The sequence below is a fragment of the Hypomesus nipponensis genome, chromosome 9 (genome assembly GCF_054491055.1).
Source record: "Hypomesus nipponensis isolate SF chromosome 9, ASM5449105v1, whole genome shotgun sequence".
Taxonomy (NCBI): domain Eukaryota; kingdom Metazoa; phylum Chordata; class Actinopteri; order Osmeriformes; family Osmeridae; genus Hypomesus; species Hypomesus nipponensis.
Window position 1 is genome coordinate 4,782,501 of NC_140369.1, and position 27,004 is coordinate 4,809,504.

The following is a 27,004-nucleotide window of genomic DNA, read 5'->3' on the forward strand; positions in this document are numbered from 1 at the left end:
TGAGAGAGAGAGAGAGAGAGAGAGAGAGAGAGAGAGAGAGAGAGAGAGAGAGAGAGAGAGAGAGAGAGAGAGAGAGAAGGGAGAGAGAGGAGAGAGAGAGAGAGGGTAGGGAGAGAGAGAGAGAGAGCAGGGGAGGGAGGGAGAGCGAGAAAAAGGGAGACTGATGGGGGAAAGGGAGAGTGAGAGAGAGAAAGAGGGAGAGAGAGAGAGAGAGAGAAAGAGAGGAGGGGTAGAAAGGAAGAAAGGACAAAGAATGTGAAAAGGAAAGAGAAAGTGGGTGATGACCCCAAACCTTTTCTTCTTTCCTCAAAAGTCTCCATCTAACCTGCAGCTGCTGGTAAGCTAGAGACCACATACACATAAACACAGACACACACACACACACACAAACACAAACACACACAAACAGGCTGTGCAGAACCTCCAGATGTCTTATACAATATGGATGTTCTCTGTCAGGTTGTTTTAGACATGCTCATTTCACTCCACCCTTTCCCCCATGCTAAGATGCATTAAGAGGCTGAAATGTGTGTTTTCTTTAAGGTACTTTTACCAAGCACTGTCACAGAGGGCTACACAGATGCCCACAGTTCAGCACCTATAACTAGTCTAGAACCCTCAGAGAAATCACAAGCATGCCACACACACACACACAGACACACACACACACACAGACACACACACTAGGTTAATGCCACGGATGTTCCTTTATGTCATTCCTTTCTGAAGGATATTCTCACATCAACTCTTTACTTTCTGCCATCTCTCTCTCTCTCTCTCTCTCTCTCTCTCTCTCTCTCTCTCTCTCTCTCTCTCTCTATCTCGCACAACCACAGTCACCTTGGTGTTCCCTGTTGGTCTCCCTAGCTGTGTCTGTGCTGTGGGCCGTGTCTGTCTCTCTCCTCCTCCTCTCCCCTGCTTCCTCGCTCCCCTCTCACCTGTGTCTTGTCATTCATCACCGAGCTGTCCTCAGCTGTCCCCACCTCTCCTGTGTGCGTCTCTGTGTGTGTGTGTGTGTGTTCTCTATCTTACTGTGTGCAGTTCTGTCCTCACTGTTCCTGTTTGATGGTTACTTAATACATTCTTTTGATTCTGTCTGCTCTCCTCTCTCTGTCTATTTCTCTCGCTCATTTTCTGTCTCTCTCTGTCTATCTCCCTCGCTCACTTTCTGCCTCTCTCTGTATATCTCTCTCGCTCACTTTCTGCCTCTCTCTTACTCTCTCTCTCGCTCACTCTCTGCTTCTATCTGTCTTCCATCATCCGTGTCCTCCTGTGAGCTTTCCAGACAGGAAGTCCTCCCAACAGGGGCTTTCCCTCCGAGTGTGTGTGAGGTTCGTTGTGTTTGTGTTCATGTGTGTGTGTTTGTGTCTATGTCTATGTGTGTGTGTGTATGTTTGTGTCCATATGTGTGTCCGTGCGTGCGTGCAGTCAAGGTCTGCTCCTGATTGCGTGACCCAGCAGAGCCCATATGCCAGCGTGCCGAGCCCGGTGTGGAGTGGCCAGGCCTTGGCTCAGCGCAGGCGGGGAGCTGGCATGGACCACCACAGGCATCCGTAATCCTCTCCTGACCCAGTCTGACCCTCAGCATACACACACACACGCTCGCACGTGCACAAACGCACATGCAAGCACACACACACGTACTCCCCCCTCCCCCCACACACACACACACGCTCACTCGCACATGCACAAACGCACCAACGCCCGCACATGCACACTGGCACATAAGCAGGTTGGTCAGAGATCTCCATTGCAGACAGGCAGACACACTTCAGTAGCTCAGAGAGAGGAGAGTGCAGCCGACCACACCCAGCACAGAACCTGACCAATCAGACGCAGCCTCACCACCATGTAGCTACGCCGCACATCTCAGCACCCATGATGACCACACACATGATACCACACACCAGATACCACACACCAGATACCACACACCAGATACCACACACCTGATAAAACTAAATCCTCCTGGATGGAGATTGGTCAGTCTACGTAGCGGCGGCGGCGGCTACTTACGGTGGAGAGGTGGTGAGGCGGCTGGTCCTTCTGCTGTGCTGAGAGCGCTGAAAACCAGCCTCTCTAGACATGACGCTGCACACACACACACACACACACGGCTAAGAAAAACCACAGGCTGTCACACAGCTCACAGTTCTTCCTACGGGATGCTCTCTCTCTCTGGTTTGCTTTCTCAAGTCTCTCTGCCTTTCTCGCACTCCCTCTCCTTCTCTCTCCAAACCAGCCAGCCACCCACCAGATGAGTGCAGGGTTGGAGCTGCCTCCTAAATTAGAGAGCAGTGTTTCGCTCAATATAGCTAGCTCTGTGTTGCTCGATGGGTAAACTTGGTGCTTTTCGCCTATCTTGCTCAAGGCTAGCTCAAGCAGCCATGTCAGTGCTGGCACATATACTGTAGCTATCCAATGTTAGCACACAGAGCGAGCTCATTGCTGCTCAAATACTTCTGAGGGTCTTGACCGCAAACTCTATTGCCTTACAAACACACACTTGTGCACACAGAAGTTGTGTTGAGGCCAGGCCAGAGCAGCATCACCTGTTTGGTCACACTGGGATGGTTCTATACCTCTCCAATTTTGAGGCAAAATCACACACACGCACACACACACGCACACACACACAGGAGAGCTGTGTTTCCATGGGAACACCATGGTAGTTGCAACAGATTGTGTGTGACACGCGCAGACAAGTAAAGACACACAGGAGTCATTGTCACTTGTCCTCTTGTCAGAGTGCTGAGGGTAGGGTTAGGGTTCGGCTGGTTGGTCGGTGTGTGTGTGTATCTGAGAGTGCGTGTTTCTGTGTGTGTGTGGTCGTGTCTGTGTGTGAGGATGGGTGTGAGTGCCCCATAGTGACAGGTGTGGAACTGGAAGCTGTCCCCACCCACAGAGCTGTCACTGAGACAGACTCCTCAGCAGTGGACGACTTTAAGAAGATGCAGAGAGACAAGTAGACAGATATGTGTCTCCTCTATGATTCAACTCTCCTCTCGGTTTCACCTCTGTGTTGCCCATTTACTATGGACTGCTTCAGCAAAGAATTACATGAACTCTCATACCGAGAAAGCATACTGAATTGAATTGAAAGAGATATATCCCATATCATACATCAGAGATCTCCTCTCCTCCTCCCATCTCGACCTCTCCCTCCTCCTCCTTCCTCATCCTCCCTCATCCTCCCCCATCCATCCTCCCTCATCCTCCCCCATCCTCCCTCGTCCTGTTGTCCTGTTGGGCGCAGCCAGAGGTTTCTTGAAGAAAACAACACCTGACAAGAAACAGAGAATACCCTCGCCTCCTCTCCCTCTCTTTCCCCTCCCCCTCCCCCTCTCCCATCTTCTTCGGGGTCGGAGGGCATCTAAAGGTGACAATGCCAAACAGTATTAGATTCCGTCCCTCCCTCCCCTCCTCTAACGTCTCCTCAAGGTGTTGAGGCATCTAAAGGTGACCATGTCAGTGTTAGTCACAGAGGGATCGTTTGAACATCTGTTCCCCCCCAGATGACAGCAGACTTTCTGATTTTCTTTCTTTCTTCCTTCTCCCATCCCCCCTCTCCTCCTCCTCCCATCCCCCTCTCCTCCTCCTCCCATCCCCCCTCTCCTCCTCCTCCCATCCCCCCTATCCTCCTCCCATCCCCCCTCTCCTCCTCCCATCCCCCCTCTCCTCCTCCTCCCATCCCCCCTCTCCTCCTCCTCCCATCCCCCCTCTCCTCCTCCTCCCATCCCCCCTCTCCTCCTCCTCCCACCCCCCCCTCCTCCTCCTCCCATCCCCCCTCTCCTCCTCCTCCCATCCCCCTTCACCCCCTCTACCCTTGCTCACCTTTTCTCTCCAGGCAATCACCTGTCACAGGCTCCTAACATGGGGCAGCACGAGCAGAATTCACACACAGACACATACACACACACACACAATCCACACTCACACAGCCACAACCATGTACAAACACACATATATACACTGTAGAAATATCCCAGTTATCAGAGTATATCTCTCTTGGCAGTATCTTTGGTAACCTCTGGACGTGTCTGGTTCCAGTGCAGCACTGCTGCTTCCTGTACTGAGACAGGAAACAGACATGACACGCTCTCAGTCTGTCTGCACCAGCCGCTGCCACACCTCACACACAGCTTTCACATCACACGGTCATCAATATTTGAATGTCGGGAGGTTTTCTCTGAATCTTTTTTTGATATAAAAAATACGATGCTGTTCTCCTGCACTCAAACAGCATTGTAGAGTAGCCATATTCTCCCAGAGAGAGGGAGAGAGGACAGACAGACAGACAGACAGACAGACAGACAGACAGAGGGAGAGAGAGAGAAAGAGAGAGTGAGATTAGGAGAGAGAGTAGCGGAAGAGGACAGAGGACCTTCTCTCTCTCTCTCCCCTCTCTCTTTCTTCATCTCTCCTTTCTCTCTCTCTCTCTCTCCGTCTCAAACAGGGTCAACTCAGTCTAGATTTGACCAACATGTTCCCGTCCAAAAACACAGACATCTGAGAAGCTCTGTGAGAATAGCACACACCCTAAACCACAAACCCTCCTAAAAGACCACCTCACCACAGCACCTGTGAGGCTAGCTCAGGTGCTGTGGAGAAACACCTGTGAGGCTAGCTCAGGTGCTGTGGAGAAACACCTGTGAGGCTAAGCTCAGGTGCTGTGGAGAAACACCTGTGAGGCTAGCTCAGGTGCTGTGGAGAAACACCTGTGAGGCTAGCTCAGGTGCTGTGGAGAAACACCTGTGAGGCTAGCTCAGGTGCTGTGGAGAAACACCTGTGAGGCTAGCTCAGGTGCTGTGGAGAAACACCTGTGAGGCTAGCTCAGGTGCTGTGGAGAAACACCTGTGAGGCTAGCTCAGGTGCTGTGGAGAAACACCTGTGAGGCTAGCTCAGGTGCTGTGGAGAAACACCTGTGAGGCTAGCTCAGGTGCTGTGGAGAAACACCTGTGAGGCTAGCTCAGGTGCTGTGGAGAAACACCTGTGAGGCTAGCTCAGGTGCTGTGGAGAACAGAAATGATCTGACCCAACGGGGTCAGACTCATGTTTTCACACGCGTGTGTGTGTCCATGCAGGTTTGTGTTAAAAAAACATCAGTGCAAATAAAACCTTGCACTTGAGAGTGTGCTTGGTCCCCTTGCGGCACACTGTCAGAGTGTATCCTTGTAAGGTGCCTGTACGTGTGTGTGTGTGTGTGTGTGTGTGTACAGTAAGGATGCCAAGGGGAGGATGAGAGTGAAGGAGTTGACAAGCCATCCACACGTGCGTCTGTAACATCCATTTCCCCTCTGACAGTCCACAGACTGTTGGCAGTATCTTAGGAAACTATACTGCTGAGTGCACATCACCAAACTGGAACCCCCCCCCCTTAGAAACACCACAATGTCTGTCTCCCCCCCATCATCATCATCATCATCATCATCATCATCTTCCCCACTATCCTCATCTTCATTGTCGCCACCATAATCAGGATCATCCGATCATGCCACTGCCAGCGGCACACCTGGTCAAATCAAGCGCACGTCCGCAGCCTGGGCATGCGAAGCGCTGTGACCCAGTTGTGATTCCCAGAGTGCGGCCAGGCCAGACCGAAGCCTCTGACACAGTGCGCTGGTTTTGTTCATTAGACACAGGCCAGCAGCAACTCCCTGAGGTCGGCTTAAATAATAACTGAATGAGGCCAGTGAGGTGTGGAAAACCAATGTGTGTGTGTGTGTTTGAACGTTTAAGTGTGTGTATGTGTGTGTGTGAGCATGTAATGGTGTGTGTGTTTGAGCGTTTAAGTGTGCGTGTGTGTATGTGTGTGTGTGAGCATGTAATGGTGTGTGTGTTTGAGCGTTTAAGTGTGCGTGAGCGTGTAATAGTGTCTCTGTGTGTGTAAGGATGTAGGTTTGCGTGAGTGTGTGTGTGAGAGCGTGTAAGTGCGTGTGTGACCGCACTGTGACCCAGGCTAAAACATAGCTACTGGCAGTGAGGATGTGTTATCTGTGATCTGAGACCTCCACTACCGTCCTCGCTTACACACACACACACACACACACACACACACACACACACGTGGTGTGTCCAAAGTAGACATGCTGTGTGTGTGTGAGAGATGATGTTATGTTGTGATGTGTTTGTTATGTGTGATACATTCTAGATCTACATTCTAGATCTACATTCTAGATCTACATTCTAGATCTAGCCATGTTCCAATCCCAGCCTTGGTCAATCCCACAATCCCATACACACAGTGGTCACCTAGAACAGTGGTTCCCAACCCTGGTCTTCGAGACCCCCTGTCCTGAATGTTTTAGATGTTTCCCTGCTCCAACACACCTGATTCAAATGAATGGGTCGTTATCCAGCTCTGCAGAAGCCTGTTAGCAACCATTCATTTGAATCAGGTGTGTTGGAGCAGGGAAACATCTAAAACATGCAGGACAGGGACACGAGGACCAGGGTTGGGATATGAACCACTGACCTAGAAGGTAAGCGATTTGACGCTAACACAGAGGGTAATACAAAGGATTCAGAGGGCTCCACGGTGGAAGGGCCAGATGAGGCGTGATCATGAGGGCTGAGAGACAAACACAAATGCAAACGTTGGAAGAATGTGTCTGTTTCTCATGTCAAAGTTCACAGGTCTCTCTAGTGCAGGAAGAGAATATGGTCGAGATGATTCCAGTAGAAGATACTGAAACACACACACACACACTCTGAGGTGTGGGACGATACTGAAACACACACACACACACACTCTGATGTTTGGGACGATACTGAAACACACACACACGCACTCTGAGGTGTGGGACGATACTGAAACACACACACACACACTGAGGTGTGGGACGATACTGAAACACACACACACACACACTCTGATGTTTGGGACGATACTGAAACACACACACACGCACTCTGAGGTGTGGGACGATACTGAAACACACACTCACACTCTGAGGTGTGGGACGATACTGAAACACACACACACACACACACTCTGAGGTGTGGGACGATACTGAAACACACACTCACACTCTGAGGTGTGGGACGATACTGAAACACACACACACTCACACTCTGAGGTGTGGGACAATACTGAAACACACACACACACACACTCTGAGGTGTGGGACGATACTAAAACACACACTCACACACACACACTCTGATGTTTGGGACGATACTGAAACACACACACACGCACACACACACTCTGAGGTTTGGGACGATACTAAAACACACACACACTCTGAGGTGAGGGACGGCAGGTACTCACCACATAGAGCTGCTTCCAGAGCAGAGCCCACTCCTGCAGTGTTGACGTGACCTCCGTCACAATGGCGTCTTCCAGCGGGACCACCGTTTCATACTGCCTGCACAAAGACACACACACACGATTACTGTTTCATACTGCCTGCACACACACACACACGATTACTGTTTCATACTGCCTGCACATACACACACAGTTACTATTTTAATGGTTCTCACCAGTAAAAAAAACAGACAAAGCACACACACACTGTCTCACATTCACACCATTAACGAACAGCGACAACAAAACTTGAGGGACACATTGTTATGAGTCATACTGCTTTAAGGCTAAGTATGTGTGAATTTGTGAGTGTGTGCACACACATGTTACGATACAAACATTACGTTTGACATTCTCTAAACGTTCCAGTCAAAACCCAACTGACTTTTTCCTGACGATGAATTCTCTAAATCATTCAGCAGCCAGATGGTTCAAAAACTGTTTTCCACAGAGATGGGCTTTGCAGGCTCGCAATCTGCAGCAGCCCCAACACTCAACTCTCCTCCCTACAGCCCCCCAGCCCCAACACTCATCTCTCCCCCCTACAGCCCCCCAGCCCCAACACTCATCTCTCCTCCCTACAGCCCCCCAGCCCCAACACTCATCTCTCCCCCCTACAGCCCCCCAGCCCCAACACTCATCTCTCCTCCCTACAGCCCCCCAGCCCCAACACTCATCTCTCCCCCCTACAGCCCCCCAGCCCCAACACTCATCTCTCCTCCCTACAGCCCCCCAGCCCCAACACTCATCTCTCCCCCCTACAGCCCCCCAGCCCCAACACTCAACTCTCCTCCCTACAGCCCCCCAGCCCCAACACTCATCTCTCCTCCCTACAGCCCCCCAGCCCCAACACTCATCTCTCCTCCCTACAGCCCCCCAGCCCCAACACTCATCTCTCCTCCCTACAGCCCCCCAGCCCCAACACTCATCTCTCCTCCCTACAGGCCTTCACAACCAAGTTCCAGCCCCACCCTCCCAAACACGAGTTCTAGTCCCAGCCCCAGTTCCAGCCTCACCCTCCCAAACACTAGTTCTAGTCCCAGCCCCAGTAACAGCCCCATGCCTCCCTTGCCCATACCCTAGCTCCAGCCCAGACTCTAGTCCCAGACCCAGTGTTCTCTGGGTAACTGCATCTTGTGGTTTTCAGCAGTTGTTCACTGCATGTTTTCAGACTTCTAGTTTATGAGACATCTTTCTCTTTCTATCTCTCTCTCTCCCCATCCCCTCTCTTTCTCTCTCTATCTCTCTCTCTCCCCATCCCCTCTCTTTCTCTCTCTATCTCTCTCTCTCCCCATCCCCTCTCTCTCTTTCTCTCTCTGTCTCTCTCTCTCCCCATCCCCTCTCTCTCTTTCTCTTTTCTTTACTACTATAACTAATCAATTAAACCCAGCCCCTAACATCTCCCCACACAATGAGATTACCCCCTCGTCTCAGCTGAGGCCTGTGCCCAGAGCCCTCTGATTGCACACACATTAGTTCTACTTGGTTTTCTCTCTTTCTCCCTCTCTCCCTTCTCTCTCTCTTGTCTCTTTCCACCTCAGCATTATAATTTCCCCCTCCTCCCCATCTCCCCACGGTCTTACAGACTCTTTCTCTCCATCTATCTGACTCCTCCCCTCCTCCCCATCTCCCCTGATTCTCCTCCTGCAAACAGTTCTTGTTGTCCTTCTCTAATCTTCTATGTAGATTGATCTTATCAGGTATTCCTGGTTGGGCTCCACAAGGCTTCGTTAAACACAAGCTTGTGAGGAAGCTTTCAAGGTTGTTCCATAGCAAACTGTAGCCAGGTTTTCATTAAATACGAATCAAAATACTTTTCCTGTGGTAAACTTTTAAAAATAGATTTTTTTCATGATGCTTTAAAAATGTTCAGCATATGGCAATACTTCAGTGTGTTCATTTCTCCTGTAGAAGTGTAGAAGCTAGATACAAAGACTGTGAGTGTGTGTGTGTGTGTGTGTGTGTGTGTGGGGGGGGGTGTCTGACTGACACTAAATATCAGTGACAGTAAAAGTACAGAGAGAGAGAGAGAAGCCTGCAGGACATGATTCTTCTACAATACAACAGGTATTCAGACACACACACACACACACACACACAATCACAGCACATCACTGTCTATCTCAGTTGACAGACCTCCAGCAAAACCAGGGGTCGTAAAGTATGGAAGTCGAACACAGGAGATCCGGCACAGGAGGTCTTGGTGTTTTGCAGTAATATAAATGCAGGTGTACGATACATCAGAAGGTCACCTATCTCCCAGAGTGCTAGTAAACACTAACCCAAAACAGGCTTAACCTGGGCCCCAGACAATTTGCCTCACTTCAATTACAGAATTGGTATTGAAATTCTAAACAGAGAAGAGTAATTGATATGGAAAGGACCGCAGCGACGATGGCCAGAGATATGTAGGTCACAAACCACTGGAGACTAGCCTTTTCATGAAGATGGAGATATAATCTGCAATAAATCCATCATCTGTTATAAGTGTAATGAATCTGTAGCCTAGGCCCTAGTGTTCTATCTGTGGGTCTTGGTTGGTCGGTTGGATGTCTCCAGGGAGATTAGTGACTGGCCATCACCATAGATGGCAAAATTACACACATCCTTCCCTCAAGTAGAAGCATAGATACTCATGTTTAAAAAGACTGGTAAAAGTTGGAGTACTGACTACACTTTTTCACTCAATTTAAAGTAAAGAAGTATGGGCTCTGACATATACTTAAGTAATACGTTTTTGTTCAACTTGTGTGCAACCTTTTGAAAAACCTTTTTCACACAAAGAAAGTAGATCTTTTTTGAACTGTTCTTGGAAAATATTATTTTGGTTGCCTTCTGCCTTGCTCCATGGTAGGTTCATAAACTAGCTTACATTTGTTGTGCGTGTTAGGCAGGAAATAAAAGAATAAAAAGCGCCACCAAATACAGATTAAAACTAAAGTAACGAGTCTGGCTTGAAATACAATAAGTAGAAAGTACTGACATTTGTGTGAAATAAAAGTGAAAGTAAGAGTTTGTCCGAAAAATGAATGTAGTGACGTAAGGGGGAGGGGGGAGGTGTGTGGGGGGTACTGGTGATGTTTTCTGATTGGCATTTAACTCAGAAAACTCGAGAAAACTATCATCCCTGCAGATATTTTCCCTCAGTATGCCTGCGCCCCATCCATTCATTGTAAATAGCGGGGCAAGTTATCCCTTATTTTTCAGTGTGAGAAATACAAGGTGTTGCGTGAGAGCGTGAGAAATGGCTGAAATGCGAGTCTCACGGCGAATGCCCTGAATGTTGTCAAAAAATTCAAACAAGATACAATTTTTTATGAGAGGCTCAAAACTAATCACAAACTGAAAACTCATTGGATGTCAAAGCAGAGATTGCTAGAGAACCTTGCTGGTACAAACGCTTGAAAAAGGTTTGGAAAAACCCTCCAATTAGAAGAACATTCTGCTGGGCAAATGAGTCAGTGAGGATGATTATAACTACAGGAACGACAGTATGATTCTGCCTGGTAGTCCTGACCCAACACCTCTGTGAAAGTACACGGTGAACCCAAAACAATCTGAGATCCCCTCAGGATAATGGCTGAAGAAATGCTAACACGAACAAGCCTCACTAAAGTACATTTAGAAGTATGATACATAAATAGGTCTGGGACTGAGTTTGAGTTTTGCTCAGGTGACGATGATTTCGCTGGCATGGATGGACTCAGGGGAGATGTGAAGGAGAAGACCGCAGGGACAATGTTCACTCAACCAGCAGCTTCAGCTGAGTCACTGGCTGGTCTGTCTTCCTCCCTCCCCATCCTATCTCAACCTTAAACCATTCCTTATTCTATCTGCTTCTATCCCTGCCTCCCTGCCTCCCTGCCTCCCTGCCCCCCTGCCCCCCTGCCCCCCTGCTCCCCTGCCTCCCTGCCCCCCTGCCTCCCTGCCTCCCTGCCTCCCTGCCTCCCTGCCCCCCTGCCCCCCTGCCTCCTCACCCTCCTGCCTCCCTGCCTCCCTGCCTCCCTGCCCCCCTGCCTCCTCACCCTCCTGCCTCCCTGCCTCCCTGCCTCCCTGCCTCCTCCTGCCCTCCTGCCCCCCTGCCCCCCTGTCCCCCTGCCTCCCTGCCCCCCTGCCCCCTGCCTCCCTGCCTCCTCACCCTCCTGCCTCCCTGCCCCCCTGCCTCCCTGCCTCCTCACCCTCCTGCCTCCCTGCCTCCCTGCCCCCCTGCCCCCTGCCTCCCTGCCCCCCTGCCCCCCTGCCTCCTCACCATCCTGCCTCCCTGCCTCCTCACCCTCCTGCCCCCCTGCCCCCCTGCCTCCCTGCCCCCCTGCCTCCCTGCCTCCTCACCCTCCTGCCTCCCTGCCTCCCTGCCTCCTCCTGCCCTCCTGCCCCCCTGCCCCCCTGCCTCCCTGCCCCCCGGCCCCCCTGCCCCCCTGCCTCCCTGCCTCCTCACCCTCCTGCCTCCCTGCCCCCCTGCCTCCCTGCCCCCCTGCCTCCTCACCATCCTGCCCCCCTGCCCCCCTGCCCCCCTTCCTCCCTGCCTCCCTGCCCCCCTGCCCCCCTGCCTCCCTGCCCCCCTGCCTCCCTGCCCCCCTGCCCCCCTGCCTCCCTGCCTCCCTGCCTCCTCACCCTCCTGCCTCCCTGCCCCCCTGCCTCCCTGCCTCCCTGCCTCCTCACCCTCCTGCCCCCCTGCCTCCCTGCCTCCCTGCCTCCCTGCCTCCTCACCCTCCTGCCCCCCTGCCTCCCTGCCTCCCTGCCTCCTCACCCTCCTGCCTACCTGCCTCCCTGCCCCCCTGCCTCCCTGCCTCCCTGCCCCCCTGCCTCCCTGCCTCCCTGCCTCCTCACCCTCCTCCACACGTGGAAGAGAGCGACTCAGCTGCCTTTTACTTTCGCTTCTTTGACAAACGCCTAACGGAGGATGGAGGGACGAGCTATCTTCTTAATTTACTGCTATTCTGAGAATAACACACACACAGACAAGCGCACATACATTTATACACATGCACACACACACACATGCACACACGCACACACACACAAACACACACGCACACACACGCACACACACGCACACACACGCATACACCAGTATGAAATCCCCTCGGTATGAATCTTTGCTGACCCACACATCCGTTCTGTAGTAATTCCATCCTAGGAGAACAGGCACCAGCACTCCAGAAATAATTATTCCAACTAAAGACACTCAGTCTCCCCTCCATGCCTTCCAGGCATACTTAAAACAGTAAAGGATTGTAATTCCAATTAATTTCCTTCTCCGTGCATTTAATTAAACGGGTAATGCAAATGAGAACACCCAGAACTTTGATTAATCAGAGCAAAAATGAAGGTTTCAACAATATCATGCAAATGCTTTACAGTAAATTATTGAACCTGGAATCCTATCAGATCACGGTAGCATAAATTTTTTATTAAGGAATTACATTTACAAACGTTTCTGTTGCTGATCTCAATAAAATTCTGAGAGGGTGAAAGACTAAGTAAGAGAAAGAATGAGATTGCAGAGAGGCAGACAGACAGAGAGGCAGACAGACAGAGAGGCAGACAGAGAGAGAGGCAGACAGACAGAGAGGCAGACAGACAGAGGCAGACACACAGAGAGGCAGACAGAGAGGCAGACAGAGAGACAGACAGACAGAGGCAGACAGAGACAGACAGACAGACAGAGGCAGACAAAGATAGACAGACAGACAAACAGACAAAGAGGCAGACAGACAGAGGCAGACACACAGAGAGGCAGACAGAGAGGCAGACAGAGAGACAGACAGACAGAGACAGACAGAGACAGAAAGACAGACAGACAGACAGCGGGACACTCACCCTCGGTTGGTGACAACAGCCTTCCTCAGGTGCACATAGCTGACCGGGAAGATCCCCTGTGGAAACAGGAATGAGAATGTTCAATACAGCTGTCAGTGACTGGGTTTATTTGGTAGGGTTAACATTCACTCCAGCTGTCAAGGTTTAACTGGTAGGGTTAACATTCACTCCAGCTGTCAGGGTTTAACTGGTAGGGTTAACATTCACTGTAGCTGTCAGGGTTTAACTGGGAGGGTTAACCTTCACTCCAGCTGTCAGGGTTTAACTGGGAGGGTTAACCTTCACTCCAGCTGTCTGGGTTTAACTGGTAGGGTTAACATTCACTCCAGCTGTCTGGGTTTAACTGGTAGGGTTAACATTCACTCCAGCTGTCTGGGTTTAACTGGTAGGGTTAACATTCACTCCAGCTGTCTGGGTTTAACTGGTAGGGTTAACATTCACTCCAGCTGTCAGGGTTTAACTGGTAGGGTTAACATTCACTCCAGCTGTCTGGGTTTAACTGGTAGGGTTAACATTCACTGTAGCTGTCAGGGTTTAACTGGGAGGGTTAACATTCACTCCAGCTGTCTGGGTTTAACTGGTAGGGTTAACATTCACTCCAGCTGTCAGGGTTTAACTGGGAGGGTTAACCTTCACTCCAGCTGTGAGGGTTTAACTGGGAGGGTTAACCTTCACTCCAGCTGTCAGGGTTTAACTGGTAGGGTTAACATTCACTCCAGCTGTCAGGGTTTAACTGGTAGGGTTAACCTTCACTCCAGCTGTCAGGGTTTAACTGGGAGGGTTAACATTCACTGTAGCTGTCAGGGTTTAACTGGTAGGGTTAACATTCACTCCAGCTGTCAGGGTTTAACTGGGAGGGTTAACATTCACTGTAGCTGTCAGGGTTTAACTGGGAGGGTTAACATTCACTCCAGCTGTCTGGGTTTAACTGGTAGGGTTAACATTCACTCCAGCTGTCAGGGTTTAACTGGGAGGGTTAACATTCACTGTAGCTGTCAGGGTTTAACTGGGAGGGTTAACCTTCACTCCAGCTGTCTGGGTTTAACTGGGAGGGTTAACCTTCACTCCAGCTGTCAGGGTTTAACTGGTAGGGTTAACCTTCACTCCAGCTGTCAGGGTTTAACTGGGAGGGTTAACATTCACTGTAGCTGTCAGGGTTTAACTGGGAGGGTTAACATTCACTGTAGCTGTCAGGGTTTAACTGGGAGGGTTAACCTTCACTCCAGCTGTCAGGGTTTAACTGGTAGGGTTAACCTTCACTGTAGCTGTCTGGGTTTAACTGGTAGGGTTAACCTTCACTCCAGCTGTCAGGGTTTAACTGGGAGGGTTAACATTCACTGTAGCTGTCAGGGTTTAACTGGGAGGGTTAACCTTCACTCCAGCTGTCAGGGTTTAACTGGGAGGGTTAACATTCACTCCAGCTGTCAGGGTTTAACTGGTAGGGTTAACCTTCACTCCAGCTGTCAGGGTTTAACTGGTAGGGTTAACCTTCACTCCAGCTGTCTGGGTTCAAACCCTGGACCAAAGCAGGAGAAGTGTGGTCATTCATGTAGAACAGACTTTTCTTCTGTTTTTTTTTCATAGTATGTTTGTACATTTAACGTTTGAGCACAAGTCATACACACAAACACTCCCTTCCACACACTGTCGCTCTCTCTCTCTCTCTCTCTCTCTCTCTCTCTCTCTCTCTCTCTCTCTCTCTCTCTCTCTCTCTCTCTCTCTCTCTCTCTCTCTCTCTCTCTCCGTGCTAGTCTCTAAGTCTTCAGTAGATTGTTAAACTTGAGACCACTAAGTGAGATGTATGAACAATATGTGTGTGTCTGTTCTCATTACCAAACCACCTCAAGGTTGAGTAGACCCTTTCCCTGGTGAGAGGTACATTAAGCTGAATAATGAAAAGCCTCCATATGCCTCTGCTAATGGTGACTATGCTAGAATGTTAGAGTAGATTCATTTGCATGCTCTGGATTTGGTGGCAACATTATGTACTGCACAAACTCTAGCAGGCTTACATACGCGTGTGTGTTGTGTGCGTGGACATACACGAATGTGCGTGTGTATGCATGGATACAGAAACACACACAATTTGTTATTATTTTGTATTATTTATATTATTTGTTTTACATGCTTACACGCCATCTCCAAACCAAAGCACACTTATCCTGTAGAGTGCACAAACACATCAGGTTCAACTGAAGATGTATGGAGGAGGCCCCATGTCACAAGTGCACTGGTCAATAATTCACCATCACTGAGGAGTGGTGCGTGTAGACTTGGCAGTCTTCATTGTACAAAATAGGTCAAACTCGATGTAGAATTCAGCCGCAATCGCTAACAATAACTGACTCGCTATTGGTTTTTAGCCTCCTCTGACCGCTATACCGGATATGGGGGTCAGATGGCTGAGCGGTTAATGAGTCGGGCTATGAATCATAAGGTTATTGGTTCGATTCCCGGATGTGCCAGATGAAGTTGTGTCCTTGGGCAAGGCACTTCACCCTACTTGCCTCAGGGGAATGTCCCTGTACTCACTGTAAGTCGCTCTGGATAAGAGCGTCTGCTAAATGACTAAATGTAAATATGGGGTTGATTGGGGAACTGATCTAACTGATCTACGATTCCAAAACCGGATCGGGTTATTGCTTCAGAAACAGGTGAGTTTGCGCTAACGCCTCTGACCTCATTTCTGCCTAGCGTTGGAGGAGGGTCCCCTCCTGCCAAACTCTAGTAGGAAGGTGTAACAAGGTTGTAAAATATGAAGCCACTGCCTTATGAGTGCAGGAGGACTCTGCCTGCATGATAGAGGATGACTTTTATGTAAATCGAGCTGAGATCGTATGGGTGCTTGCTTGTCTGTGTGTGTGTGTCTGGGTTTAGCATGTGTGTGTGTGTCTGGGATTAGCATGGGTGTGTGTCTGGGTTTAGCATGTGTGTGTGTCTGGGATTAGCATGTGTGTGTTTAGCATGTGTGTGTGCATGTGTGTGTGCATTTAAGCAGAATGTCTTAGTCTTGATGCTCCAACAGCAGTTACATCAGTGCTGTGGTTGCATCATCCAGGGCTACCTCTGGGCAGGCAGGTGAATCTCCCTCGTCAAAAGCTGCACTGACGTGTGTGCATGTGTTTGTGTGGTGTGTGTGTGTGTGATAGTGTGTTTGTGTTTGAGGGTGCAGCAGGGACAAGATTTCTTGTTAATTTTGCTGCAAGCAGTCCAGCACTTGCTCATCTGAAAAGGTCAGTGATAAATAAAGACCGACAAGAAAGACACTGAAGAGAGAGAGGGAGACACTGAAGAGAAAGAGGGAGAGAGACACTAAAGAGAGAAGGAGAGGGAGATACACTGAGAGAGAGAGAGAGAGAGAGAGAGAGAGAGAGAGAGAGAGAGAGAGAGAGAGAGAAGAATAGTACGACAGAGAAAGGGAGAGAGAGAAACGGGTGGAAGTCCAAGTACAGTAAATCCATTTGCCCTTTTCCCATTTCAAACAGTTATAATTTTGATGGGCATGGAAAACACTTGGATCCCTAGCTTGTGTCTCTGTTTCAAACAGATCTACACAGTGCTGCTTGAAGGGTCTGGCACTGGGAGTTCATGTATACATCTACCTTATAAGCAGTGAGCGGTCTGACAGGTAAAGCCTTGAGGGCTTTTCCTGCTCCAACTGCTGCCAGGCTGAGAAACACCACTTTATTATCTAGGTTTTATTTTATTTTCATCCTTCTCTTCCTCTCTCATCACTGTGGTAACCTTGGTTTCACATGGTTAGGTCACCCCAAAAATTCAATGATCCTTCACCATGGAGTTCAGGAGTGAAGCAAAAAAAAATCAACACCACAATTTTGAAACAATATTCATTCAGCAGTAATTTCATTCAAAGTAACAGAAAGGGGCAACTTTGGAACCTGCCACCTCTTGATCTATTGTCAAATGCTCTACCACTGAGCTATCCCCCTCCCAAAAGTGATGAAGGAAGATCAGTGATCCCCCTGGACAGTGATGCCCCCTTACCAACTGGATTAAGTACACCAATCTATACATTCAGTCAGCAGACTGAAATATTGGTTTTAGATGAATTGAACTCACCTTCAGAAAGTCTAATGTCTGCCCAGTAATACATGAGATTTACATGATCTGTGAGTCCTCACAGCATTCTGCTGAGCCTTCGAAACTAGGACACAGGACAGCCCATTACATGACTCAGCAAACTCCCATCAGCTTCCACTTTAAGGAACCAGAACCCCGCTGAGGAGAGGAAGAGGAGGATTTGAACGATGATGAAATCACCCAGGAGGATTAAGTTCTAGAATCAATACAGGATTTCTGGAAGAGTTACCGGAGATACTTAGAAACTGAGAAGGTTCAGTCGAGCGATGACGTGACTGTGTTTGTACCAAGCTGGTTATGTACTGTTTAGATAGGTGGTTATCTGAGAAACAGAGTGAGGAATCAGAGACACGAATGGCTGCAAAAGCCACCAAGACACTGTAGGCAGGCTTAAGTTGACTCGTGGTACACAAATCTGTGTTTGAACCACTAAGACCACCAACCCTCATGTGAGTAAATGTAAACCTCGGCATGTAACACGCTACAACCCTGGACGAGGACCAAAAACTCTGAGGGATGGTTCCTTCTCATCCAGTCTCCTGCTCCACCGGAGGAAAACAGGAAAGCCTAATTGCAACATTCAAGAACGAACAAATGTGAATATGAAGTCTATAATTTAGGGAAAAGGGTTTTGTTCGTGGTACAGTTTCCCGGAGAGGACTGGTGATTATGTTGCTGTGGCGCTGCAGCAGTTCTGTCTGTCAGACTTTGTCAGTTGAAAGGCCAGGCTCGTTGGCTTTGTATGCACGAGAGAATGCGCCCATCACTCACTCGTCAATCAAATCTTTTGCAAGCAGTAGGGATCGAACCATTGTCTTCAGCATGCCAAACCAAGGTATTAACCAAGGTAACGTTAGACCAAAACCGTATCCTTGAAGTGTTTTCTTGAAGTACTGTTCCAACCATAAATACTGACCATACATCACAAACCATAACCCTAACCATAAACCACAACCGTGACCATAGCCTAACCCTAGCCATGTACCTAACCATGGTCATAACCCTAACCAGAAACCATAACCCTACCCCTGGCCATAACCATAACCATAAATCACACATTTACAGTGTGGCCTAAAACAGCCAAGCCCAAGTTTAACAGTAGGTAAACTGTTAAACGGTTCAATAATGGTCTGAAAGCTACATGATAACATAACCACAGCGAGGGCCCGTATTGTTCCCTGGCTCCCTGCGGTGGAGACCCAGGGGTGAGTGGGGAGGGAATAAGAATGAATCGCGCACCTTCAAGATGAAGCGCAAGACCACATGCGCTGTCTGGGTGAGACACGTGCAGAATCACTCACTACCTCTGTTTCTGCCTCCCTCTCTCCCCCCTTCCTTCTCCTCCCTCCCTCCCTCCCTCCCTCCCTCCCTCCCTCCCTCCCTCCCTCCCTCCCTCCCTCCCTCCCTCCCTCCCCCCTTCCTTCACCTCCCTCCCTCCCTCTGTCCTTCCTTCCTTCTCCTTTCTCCCTCCATCCAGCGTTTCTTCCCTCTCCCTTCTTTCTGGGCCCCAGGCGTGCAGGCATGAACACGACTGAAAGCAGGGAGGAGTGAGTGAGGACAACGATCTCTCTGTCTCTCTCTTTCTCTCTTTCATAGGGGCCTTCCAGAAGAGGGTTTAGGGTCAGATCTGCACCAATGCAAGATAAGATCTGACTTGTTGCTGTGTTAACAGCCTGTCCATAAGCCTCTCATAAAAATGTTTACAGTTCCTGGAAAAATCAATAGTTCTTTGCATGAGTGCAGCAGTATTGCTCCTAGCCTTTACCCAGGAGCCCAGACAAGGTGGAGAGTATCTGACCCACGTCATAAAGATGGAAAACTGCAGGCATCGTTGACCCCTCTGTCCAGCCAGCCTGCTAGCCAGAGGACAGGGGACAGTGTGCCAGCTCGTGGCCGGGATGCAGGAGCCAGCGAGGAGACCATGGGAGTGGGACTGTGTTGAGGGTTAGAGATGTGACCAGCGTGGAGCAGCATGACTAAACGACTCTGTGACCGTGGCTAATTCCCAGCTAGCTCCTCCCTGGGCTCCAATGATATGCCTGCTGCTGTCACTGTGTGCGTGTAGGTGTGTGTGTGTGGTGTTTCTGTGTGTGTGTGTGTGTGTGTGGGTGGTGTTTTTGTGTGTGGGCGGCATCTGTCTAGATTGTGTGTATGTATTTATAGAGCTTGTTTTTGTGCGTGTGTGTGTGTGTCTTGCACGCATGTGTGCATGTGTGTGTGGGCCTGGCCTAAATCTGTTGCCGACTCTGCCAGCACAATCGCCTTCCAATGCAGATTGGTTCAGACTGGGCATGCAGGAGCAGACTGGCAGGTGGGCAGAGAAGAACAGGCTGGCTGGCTAGCAAGGTGGTCATGACCTAGCATGGCTGTGCAAGGTGTGTGGGTGTAAGGCTGGGCAGGCTGAGCAGGCTGGGCAGGCTGGGAGAGGACAGACAGGTTGGGAAGCAGTTTGTGCCGTGGGAAGGTTGGCAAGGTGGCAGGATGCGAAGGTGGCGTGCAGTGCAGTTACAGGACACTGTGGAACAGCAACTGTCAGATACCTGCATGTGTTCAGGTGACCCCCACCAACCCCTTCACAACCCAGGCAGTAATCCAAGGGGTCGTCATCGCTCAACCCTAAGCACCCCCCTTGCCAGCAGCGAGGACAAAACCAGCTGGTGAGTGAGATGACAGAATCCGCCTGCCTCCTCTCAGGTCCGATCCTGAGTTACTCAGTAAGGTCTGATGCTGCGGATGACGTCTGAGATGTAGCAGAACAATGGACCACACACACAAACATCTACCATCAGGCCAAGAGGAGCATCGTCAAGGTCAGCAGGCAGCGTCGGGGCTGTCTTACAGAAGGCAACACAGACACAAATAACACCCGCTAGAAGGAAAGAGACCTCGGATTGGCTGGTCGTTCATCCACAACAGACCAGGGAATCTGTAAATGTCACCATCAGGGGGGGTTTAAGCATCTTTACTAGGGGACGCTAGCCTCCAGCTGCATGTCCTCTGTCTCCCCCAGTCTCCTGGAGACTTTGGTACCTGGGCTTAATGTTTAAAGGTCATGGGTAGGGCTAAAACTATCCAGCCATCCTCACTCGACTGAACTTTACAAAAAATAAAAAGAGGAATTGTTTGGAAATGTCATTGGGGGAGTCGGAATCCTCTCAGTGACCAGAGGACTGGGAGCATGTTATTCACCTTGCTAATGTGACCTAAGAAGATAGAATATCAACACAGTTAAAAATTTTGGAGAGGAAGTGGTAGAGAGAGAGAGATAGACTGATAGAGAGAGGGACAGAGAAATAGTGAGAGAGAAGAGAAAGAGAGAAGATACTTTTCTAAACCCCAGACCCACACAGTTTATTTACTTGTCTACTCTCTCAGAGAGGCCCAAGGCAGACAAGCATAGTCCGGGCCCAGCTTTAAGCCTAACAGAAAATCAATCTCATATGAATATGCGAAAACAATATTGAGGGAAAAATACTTAATCAGCGGTTCATTAATGATAAATGATGATGATGATGCACATTGAGCCTCAAATTTGTATTCCCGTGTTCCTCATCTATATGTAAATGTGCAACCTTCTGCAGCAGATGTGTCCACATCAGTGTTTCTCCAACTTCACCAGTTAGTCCTCCTCATAGAAAGGGAAAACACATCAAGGCCTAACTCCCTTGATAATGAGACCCTCTTTTTAGTGGTCAAATGTAGAGGCTACTTCACTGCATGCCTTCCCCTCCAATCCACCACCACCACCCCTTCAACCCACCACCCCCACCCCTCCAACCCACCACCCCCACCCCTTCAACCCACCACCCCCACCCCTCCAACCCACCACCCCCACCCCTCCAACCCACCACCCCCACCCCTTCAATCCACCACCCCCACCCCTTCAACCCACCACCCCCACCCCTCCAACCCACCACCCCCACCCCTCCAACCCACCACCCCCACCCCTTCAACCCACCACCCCCACCCCTTCAACCCACCACCAACTCCCCCACCGATTTACCTTGATGGAGGGTTTCCTGGTGGAGAATCCTCTGTACCATCCTGGAAGAAAACAGAGGGGTGGGTGTTTACGTTCATGCTTGGAGTAGACAGGAGAGGGTCTAGAGACCTCGAAGCAGTAGCTGGAATTAAACCAGAGAAGTACGAGGACCCTGCATAGCAATGCTCTTCTCCGTGGAGGTTTGGATTCCCCAGCTCCTCATCTAAATGGAGATAAGTGGCAGTCTATGGCAGATGTGGCTAATGTAGAGTGTTGGAGGTTCTCCACAGTTGTAAATCCTATTATAGAAAATCGTCACTAATTAAACCAATGAATTTATTTGATGATCCTCTCCTTCCACAACAATGTGCAGCGAGAACACAGGCTTTAGCCTGGGTTTTTTTTCACCTCTCCATGCCAGGTTTGTCCAAGACCCTGACAGAGTTGCTGAGTGTGTGCTTATGTCTGGCTTTGTGTGTGTGTGTGCGTTTCGTGCATGTGTGTTTGTGTGGCATGTCCCAGCTGTCACATGGAGGGCAGGAAGGCATTGATTTCTGGTTGGATCCATTACATCTAAAAAGGCTGTTAGAGCTGGGGTGGGAGAGGGGGGCAGGGGTGGGGAGAGGGGGGCTGGGGTGGGAGAGGGGGGCTGGGGTGGGAGAGGGGAGCAGGGGTGGGAGAGGGGGGCAGGGGTGGGGAGAGGGGGGCTGGGGTGGGAGAGGGGAGCAGGGGTGGGGAGAGGGGGGCTGGGGTGGGAGAGGGGGGCTGGGGTGGGAGAGGGGAGCAGGGGTGGGGAGAGGGGGGCTGGGGTGGGGTGGGGAGTCAAGGGAGCTGGCAGAGAATCGATCGATGAGTGCAGTGAACTGGCATCTCCCACTACCAGACAGGGCTGGTCACCTGCACAGATAACTCTCACCAAGGTTTCGAGCACATGGTAGTGCCGTGTTTTCTATGCTCCAACTCCCTAACCAGCCCCTCTAATCTGCACTGACAAGACACACAAGACGACAACAGCAACATGCTGCTGGAGCGATGGAAGGCCGCAGGTGCCTTGTAGAGGCTTGTTAAGAGTCAAGCGTGCCTTCAGAGGTCTTGTCACTGCAGGTGTGGGTTCAGGAACGAGCGTGGGTTCAGGAAGGACCGTGGCCTCAAGCAGACAGGGAAGACGAGGCGGGAACTAATCTCAACCGAGGAGAACTCAACTAGCAGCAAGGAGACTGGAGTACACAGAGGCTCTGTAAACACGATTAGCTATGCTGTGTTTGTGTGTTTACACACTTCACTCCGTGATGAGTAGCACAACTGGAAAAACACAGACATAGATTGCTCAAACTGGTGTTGAAGAGAGATGGGGTGAGAACATTTTATTCACGTAGTTGATGCTGTTGTCCTCAGCGACTGTATAGAGCAGTGGTCTTCAACCCTGGTCCTAAGGGCCCACTGTCTTATGCATGTTTTAGATGTTTCCCTCTTCCAAAACACCTTATTAAAGTGAATTGATTGTTATCAGGCTTCACCACAGCTTCATAACGACCCATTAAATTGTTTAGGAATGTTGGAGCAGGGAAACATCTAAAACACACAGCACCAGGATTGAAGATCACTGGTCTAGAGGAATTGGTGCCTTCTAGATGGCCTAGAAGAAGAGGGAGTCAGGTGGCTGAGCGGTTAGGGAATCGGGCTAGTAATCAGAAGGTCGCTAGTTTGATTCCTGGCCGTGCCAAATGACATTGTGTCCTTGGGCAAGGCACTTCACCCTACTTGCCTCAGGGGGAATGTCCCTGTACTTACTGTAAGTCGCTCTGAATAAGAGCGTCTGCTAAATGACTAAATGTAAATGTAAGACCTCGTGAGTGCAGGTGTAGGCCAGCGCGACAGACTCACCGTCACATTTCTCCAGGATCTGAACCATCTCCCCAACCTCCAGCGGGAGGCCTTGGGTCACCGAGCCTCGGAAGTTGCATATCACTGGAGAGGAAGAGAGACAAACCAAGGGGTTAGAGGGAAACACCACTTTGGTCTAGTGGTAAGCTAGATGAATGGGATAGAACAGTGGTTCTCAAACTGTGGTACCACCAGTGGTACGCGGGGCCCCTTCTAGTGGTACGCGGAGGAATATCAGAAATATTTAAATACCTTAACTATGATATCATTGAAATGTGATTTTAAAAAGTTCTGCCTTCCCTAGAATATTTTTGTTTCGAAACGAAAATAAATGTTGGCTCGCGCTACTACCTGACGGTTCTGGGGTAGTGGCGCATGCAAACATCCACGATAGTTGCTGCGCGAACCGTGTAGCTCAATAGGGCAGGGCTTCAGACTGCGACCAAATGGTTGCATTTTGAGAACAGTTTTGAGACAGTGCAAGCATTGTTTACAAGCACTCACGCATGTGTGACCTACAAATTTGGAATTTATTGGGTGTGCACCCCCCATAGTGTTTGCGCTGTTGCGCAGTTATACTCAGAAAGTATTGTGTCGTGGTGTAGGAGGACTGTTCGAAAAGCGCTGCATCATACATTTAAGTTATTTAGCTAAGACTTGCATGTACAGTACGTAATGTCACATTAAATAATCTATTTAAACTCAAGTTTGTGTGGTGTGTCGCTGTATATCAGTTGTAAAAATGTCAGTAAAAAAACAGACCCATATGCAACCGACGCAAGCACACACCCTCTCTACATTAATAATTGCATTGCAGATCGATAGGTGTACCCCTAAATTTTCTGCTTGCGCTCCAAAAAAATTCAGTCAGGGGCTACTGTGCTCCTAGTAAAAAAAAGTTTGTCTGGAGCCCAATAAGGTAGGCCTATACACTACTGTATATTAACGTTGGTCATAACGGTCGGACTTGGAGAGTCAAATAATTTCTGAGGTGGTACGGGGTCTAAAAAGTTTGAGAACCACTGGGATAGAAGGTTTCATAGAAGGTTTGAGAATCTCATCCCACATGAATCACTGAGCCACCTTTCCAATCTCTGACCGCATTCCCCATTAGTAAACAATGCTTTCAAGTAATGTTTATTTTGTCTGAAATTGTGAAGAGGTTGACTCATCTCACTCACTGGTGCTCCAGCATCTGCAACAACATATGCTATGTAACAACATGACACCGTGAGGCATGCAGTCAACGGAGGAAGGGGCTTCCTGTCAGGGCTTAACCAGCTGGAGGAGGTTGCTCCACAGTAGCACAGAGAGGAGTCAACCACTTTAGGGTTTTACAAACTGAATCAGAAGCCATCTTTAAAGGTTGATAACGGGGGCAGAGAGAGAGAAGCCACAATGTGTACATTGAACTGATCCTGCAGGCAGTACAGTAGGTAGGACTGACCCCAGGCCTGTGTTTTGTTGAGTAAACGACTACTTCAAGAACATATTATCGACATAGCACAGCAACCTAAAGTGTGAATCACCACATTGAGGTTACAAGACAGTTTTGTTGCTGCCTTCTGTGGGTATAACAAGTCCTTTGTGTGGGTACTGGAAAAGCATGGATTCTCTTCTATTCAGGGTAGCTCCTAGGTAGAGAGGATTACAGTGGCACCCTGGGATGAATAGCTTTCGCTGGGATGGGGAACTAGGATTCTGGATTAACACCACTCTTCTGTCTGTGTCAGTAGATTAGGAACTCTAAATGTACGGTTGTTTACGTTTTTCATGAATGAATTTGCTGTGTTTTACTTTCATGGGCCGGGCTAAACTATGATATGTTAGTTTGTGCTAGGCGAGACCGGACAGGACCATGTGGAACCAGACAGAGCAGAACAGGAAGTTAAAAGGGCTGGACCTAGTAGAACTGGACTGGACCTAGTAGAACTGGACTGGGCCTAGTAGAACTGGGCTGGACCTAGTAGAACTGGACTGGGCCTAGTAGAACTGGACTGGACCTAGTAGAACTGGACTGGGATAGGCTGGACTAGCCTTTGTCATGAATTTCCATCAGATGGTCTTTCTTCCAAAGCAGACCTTATGGAGGCAGAATGTTAGAAGCTGTTACCAGGCAACCATTTAACGGCAGCGGAATGCAGAACGTCTCGGATCACATGTCATCACAGAGATGAGAACATGGCACGGCTCAGCAGAACGCACAACAACTCAACATCTGATAAGTCTGGCTGACTATCCTGTCAGAAGCACGCACAGAGGTACTGCACTTAAAAGCACTTGCCTACACATCATAGTTGGAATCCTGGAACGTGTTTTAAAGCAACAACAAACTGCTGCTCACTACACAGGCTTCCAGTCACAGACACACACACAGGCACACACACACAGCCTGTTTCTGATGTCTCGACCATGAGTCTTCATTGTTGGTCAGTTATAGAGCAAACACACACGCAGGCGTTTGGCTCTGGGGGAACCAGACGTCACTGCTCTCCCGGCACATCAGAGTAATTGGGAAGGAGGCCTGAGCGCCCAGAATCTGATGGAGCAAAACTGGACAGCAAACACCGTAATCCTCACGAGAGGAGGAAAAAAAAAAACACCTTAAATATTAAATAAACATTCGTCATTAATATAATTCGAACTCTACATTTCTGTATTGGGGGATATTAAAAGGAATTGACCCTGACCGTGATTCCATCACACGCTGTTAGCCACAGCAGGAGTTCCAATGAAGGCCACAGGATTACTGCTCTATCAGCTTTGTGTTGGGTTTATCCTGCTGTTGGTCGATAGGCAGACAAATGGCTGCAGCCGGGGAGACCCACTTAGCATTCTGATTCATCTAAACTCGCTACAGAAATGTGATTTGCTTTTGTGTTTTAGAAGCTTCTGGTTAATATTTAATGACATTTTAAAAATATTTGTGTATGCACTTCTCTACAAAGATAGCGTCTGCATAACAGTCGAGTAGACAAGTCGGGTAGGCCGTTTTAGAAGATGAGCAAAACAATGACACAACTGGAGTTTTAATGTTCTATGTTTATAACTTGAATTAACTTGTATTTCTTTGTACTAAACTTATTTTAGCATGTTAAATCAAATCAAATCAAATTTATTTGTATAGCCCTTTTTACACGCAAGCATGTCACAGAGGGCTTCACATACGCCCATAGAACAGCCCCTCAACCAACCTAAATCCTCAAGGAAGACAAAGAAAAACTCCCAGAAAAACTCCCAACGGGAGAAAAAATGGAAGAAACCTTGGGAGGAGCAATTCAGAGAGGGATCCCCTCCTCCAGAGACGGTTGGTAAGAGAGAGGAGCAGAACACAGGCTAAATATAGTCATACAATGTCAATAGGTTAAATATAGAGAATCGTTACATATGTTAACTATAAGTTAATATCTATCTTTATCATAGGGTCCCAACGTCCCGTCCCCATGCTAGCTAGCAAAACTACCGTAGCACGTGTTACCAAAAACAATGAAGAGGTTACATAGGCCTAGTCTGGCTCTGCCCTCCTATGTACTTCTGCCCAATTTGGATTTTGCTTCTGTACTAGGTCTGGCCATGAGGTACGTAAGTCAGATTTTTCAGGTTGATTTTCTACCGGCGAATCAGCAAACAGAGGGAGTGGCTGAGAACGATGACGTTGATGTTGTGCGCTAATTTGTGTTGTAGTTCCGTAATGGCGGCGGAGAAAGATGCGAGCGAAGCCATTCGGTCCGTTGTGGCAACACTGCCGAATATCTATAAATTAAAGCCGGAGCAAAGTTTTGCTGAGTTTTGTTGGTGGCCATGATGTTGTGGCCCTCCTCCCCGCGGGGTTTAGGAACAGTTTGATTTTCCAGCTACGACAGCTGGCTCTGTTACAGTAGTGGTGAAGGAATTGGCTAAGGCGA

General features: G+C 49.2%; 1 protein-coding gene across 1 annotated transcript in view; it reads right to left on the bottom strand.

The window, feature by feature from the left end:
- Positions 1 to 27,004, bottom strand: part of dock3 (dedicator of cytokinesis 3) — a 104,018-nt gene that overhangs the window by 46,030 nt on the left and 30,984 nt on the right. The window contains exons 2-5 of the mRNA XM_084704261.1: positions 23,100 to 23,183; positions 21,237 to 21,277; positions 13,133 to 13,188; positions 7,274 to 7,370 (exon numbers count right to left, since the gene is read on the bottom strand). Of these exons, the coding sequence (XP_084560387.1) occupies positions 7,274 to 7,370; positions 13,133 to 13,188; positions 21,237 to 21,277; positions 23,100 to 23,183 (278 nt within the window). The remainder of the gene's footprint in view (positions 1 to 7,273; positions 7,371 to 13,132; positions 13,189 to 21,236; positions 21,278 to 23,099; positions 23,184 to 27,004) is intronic.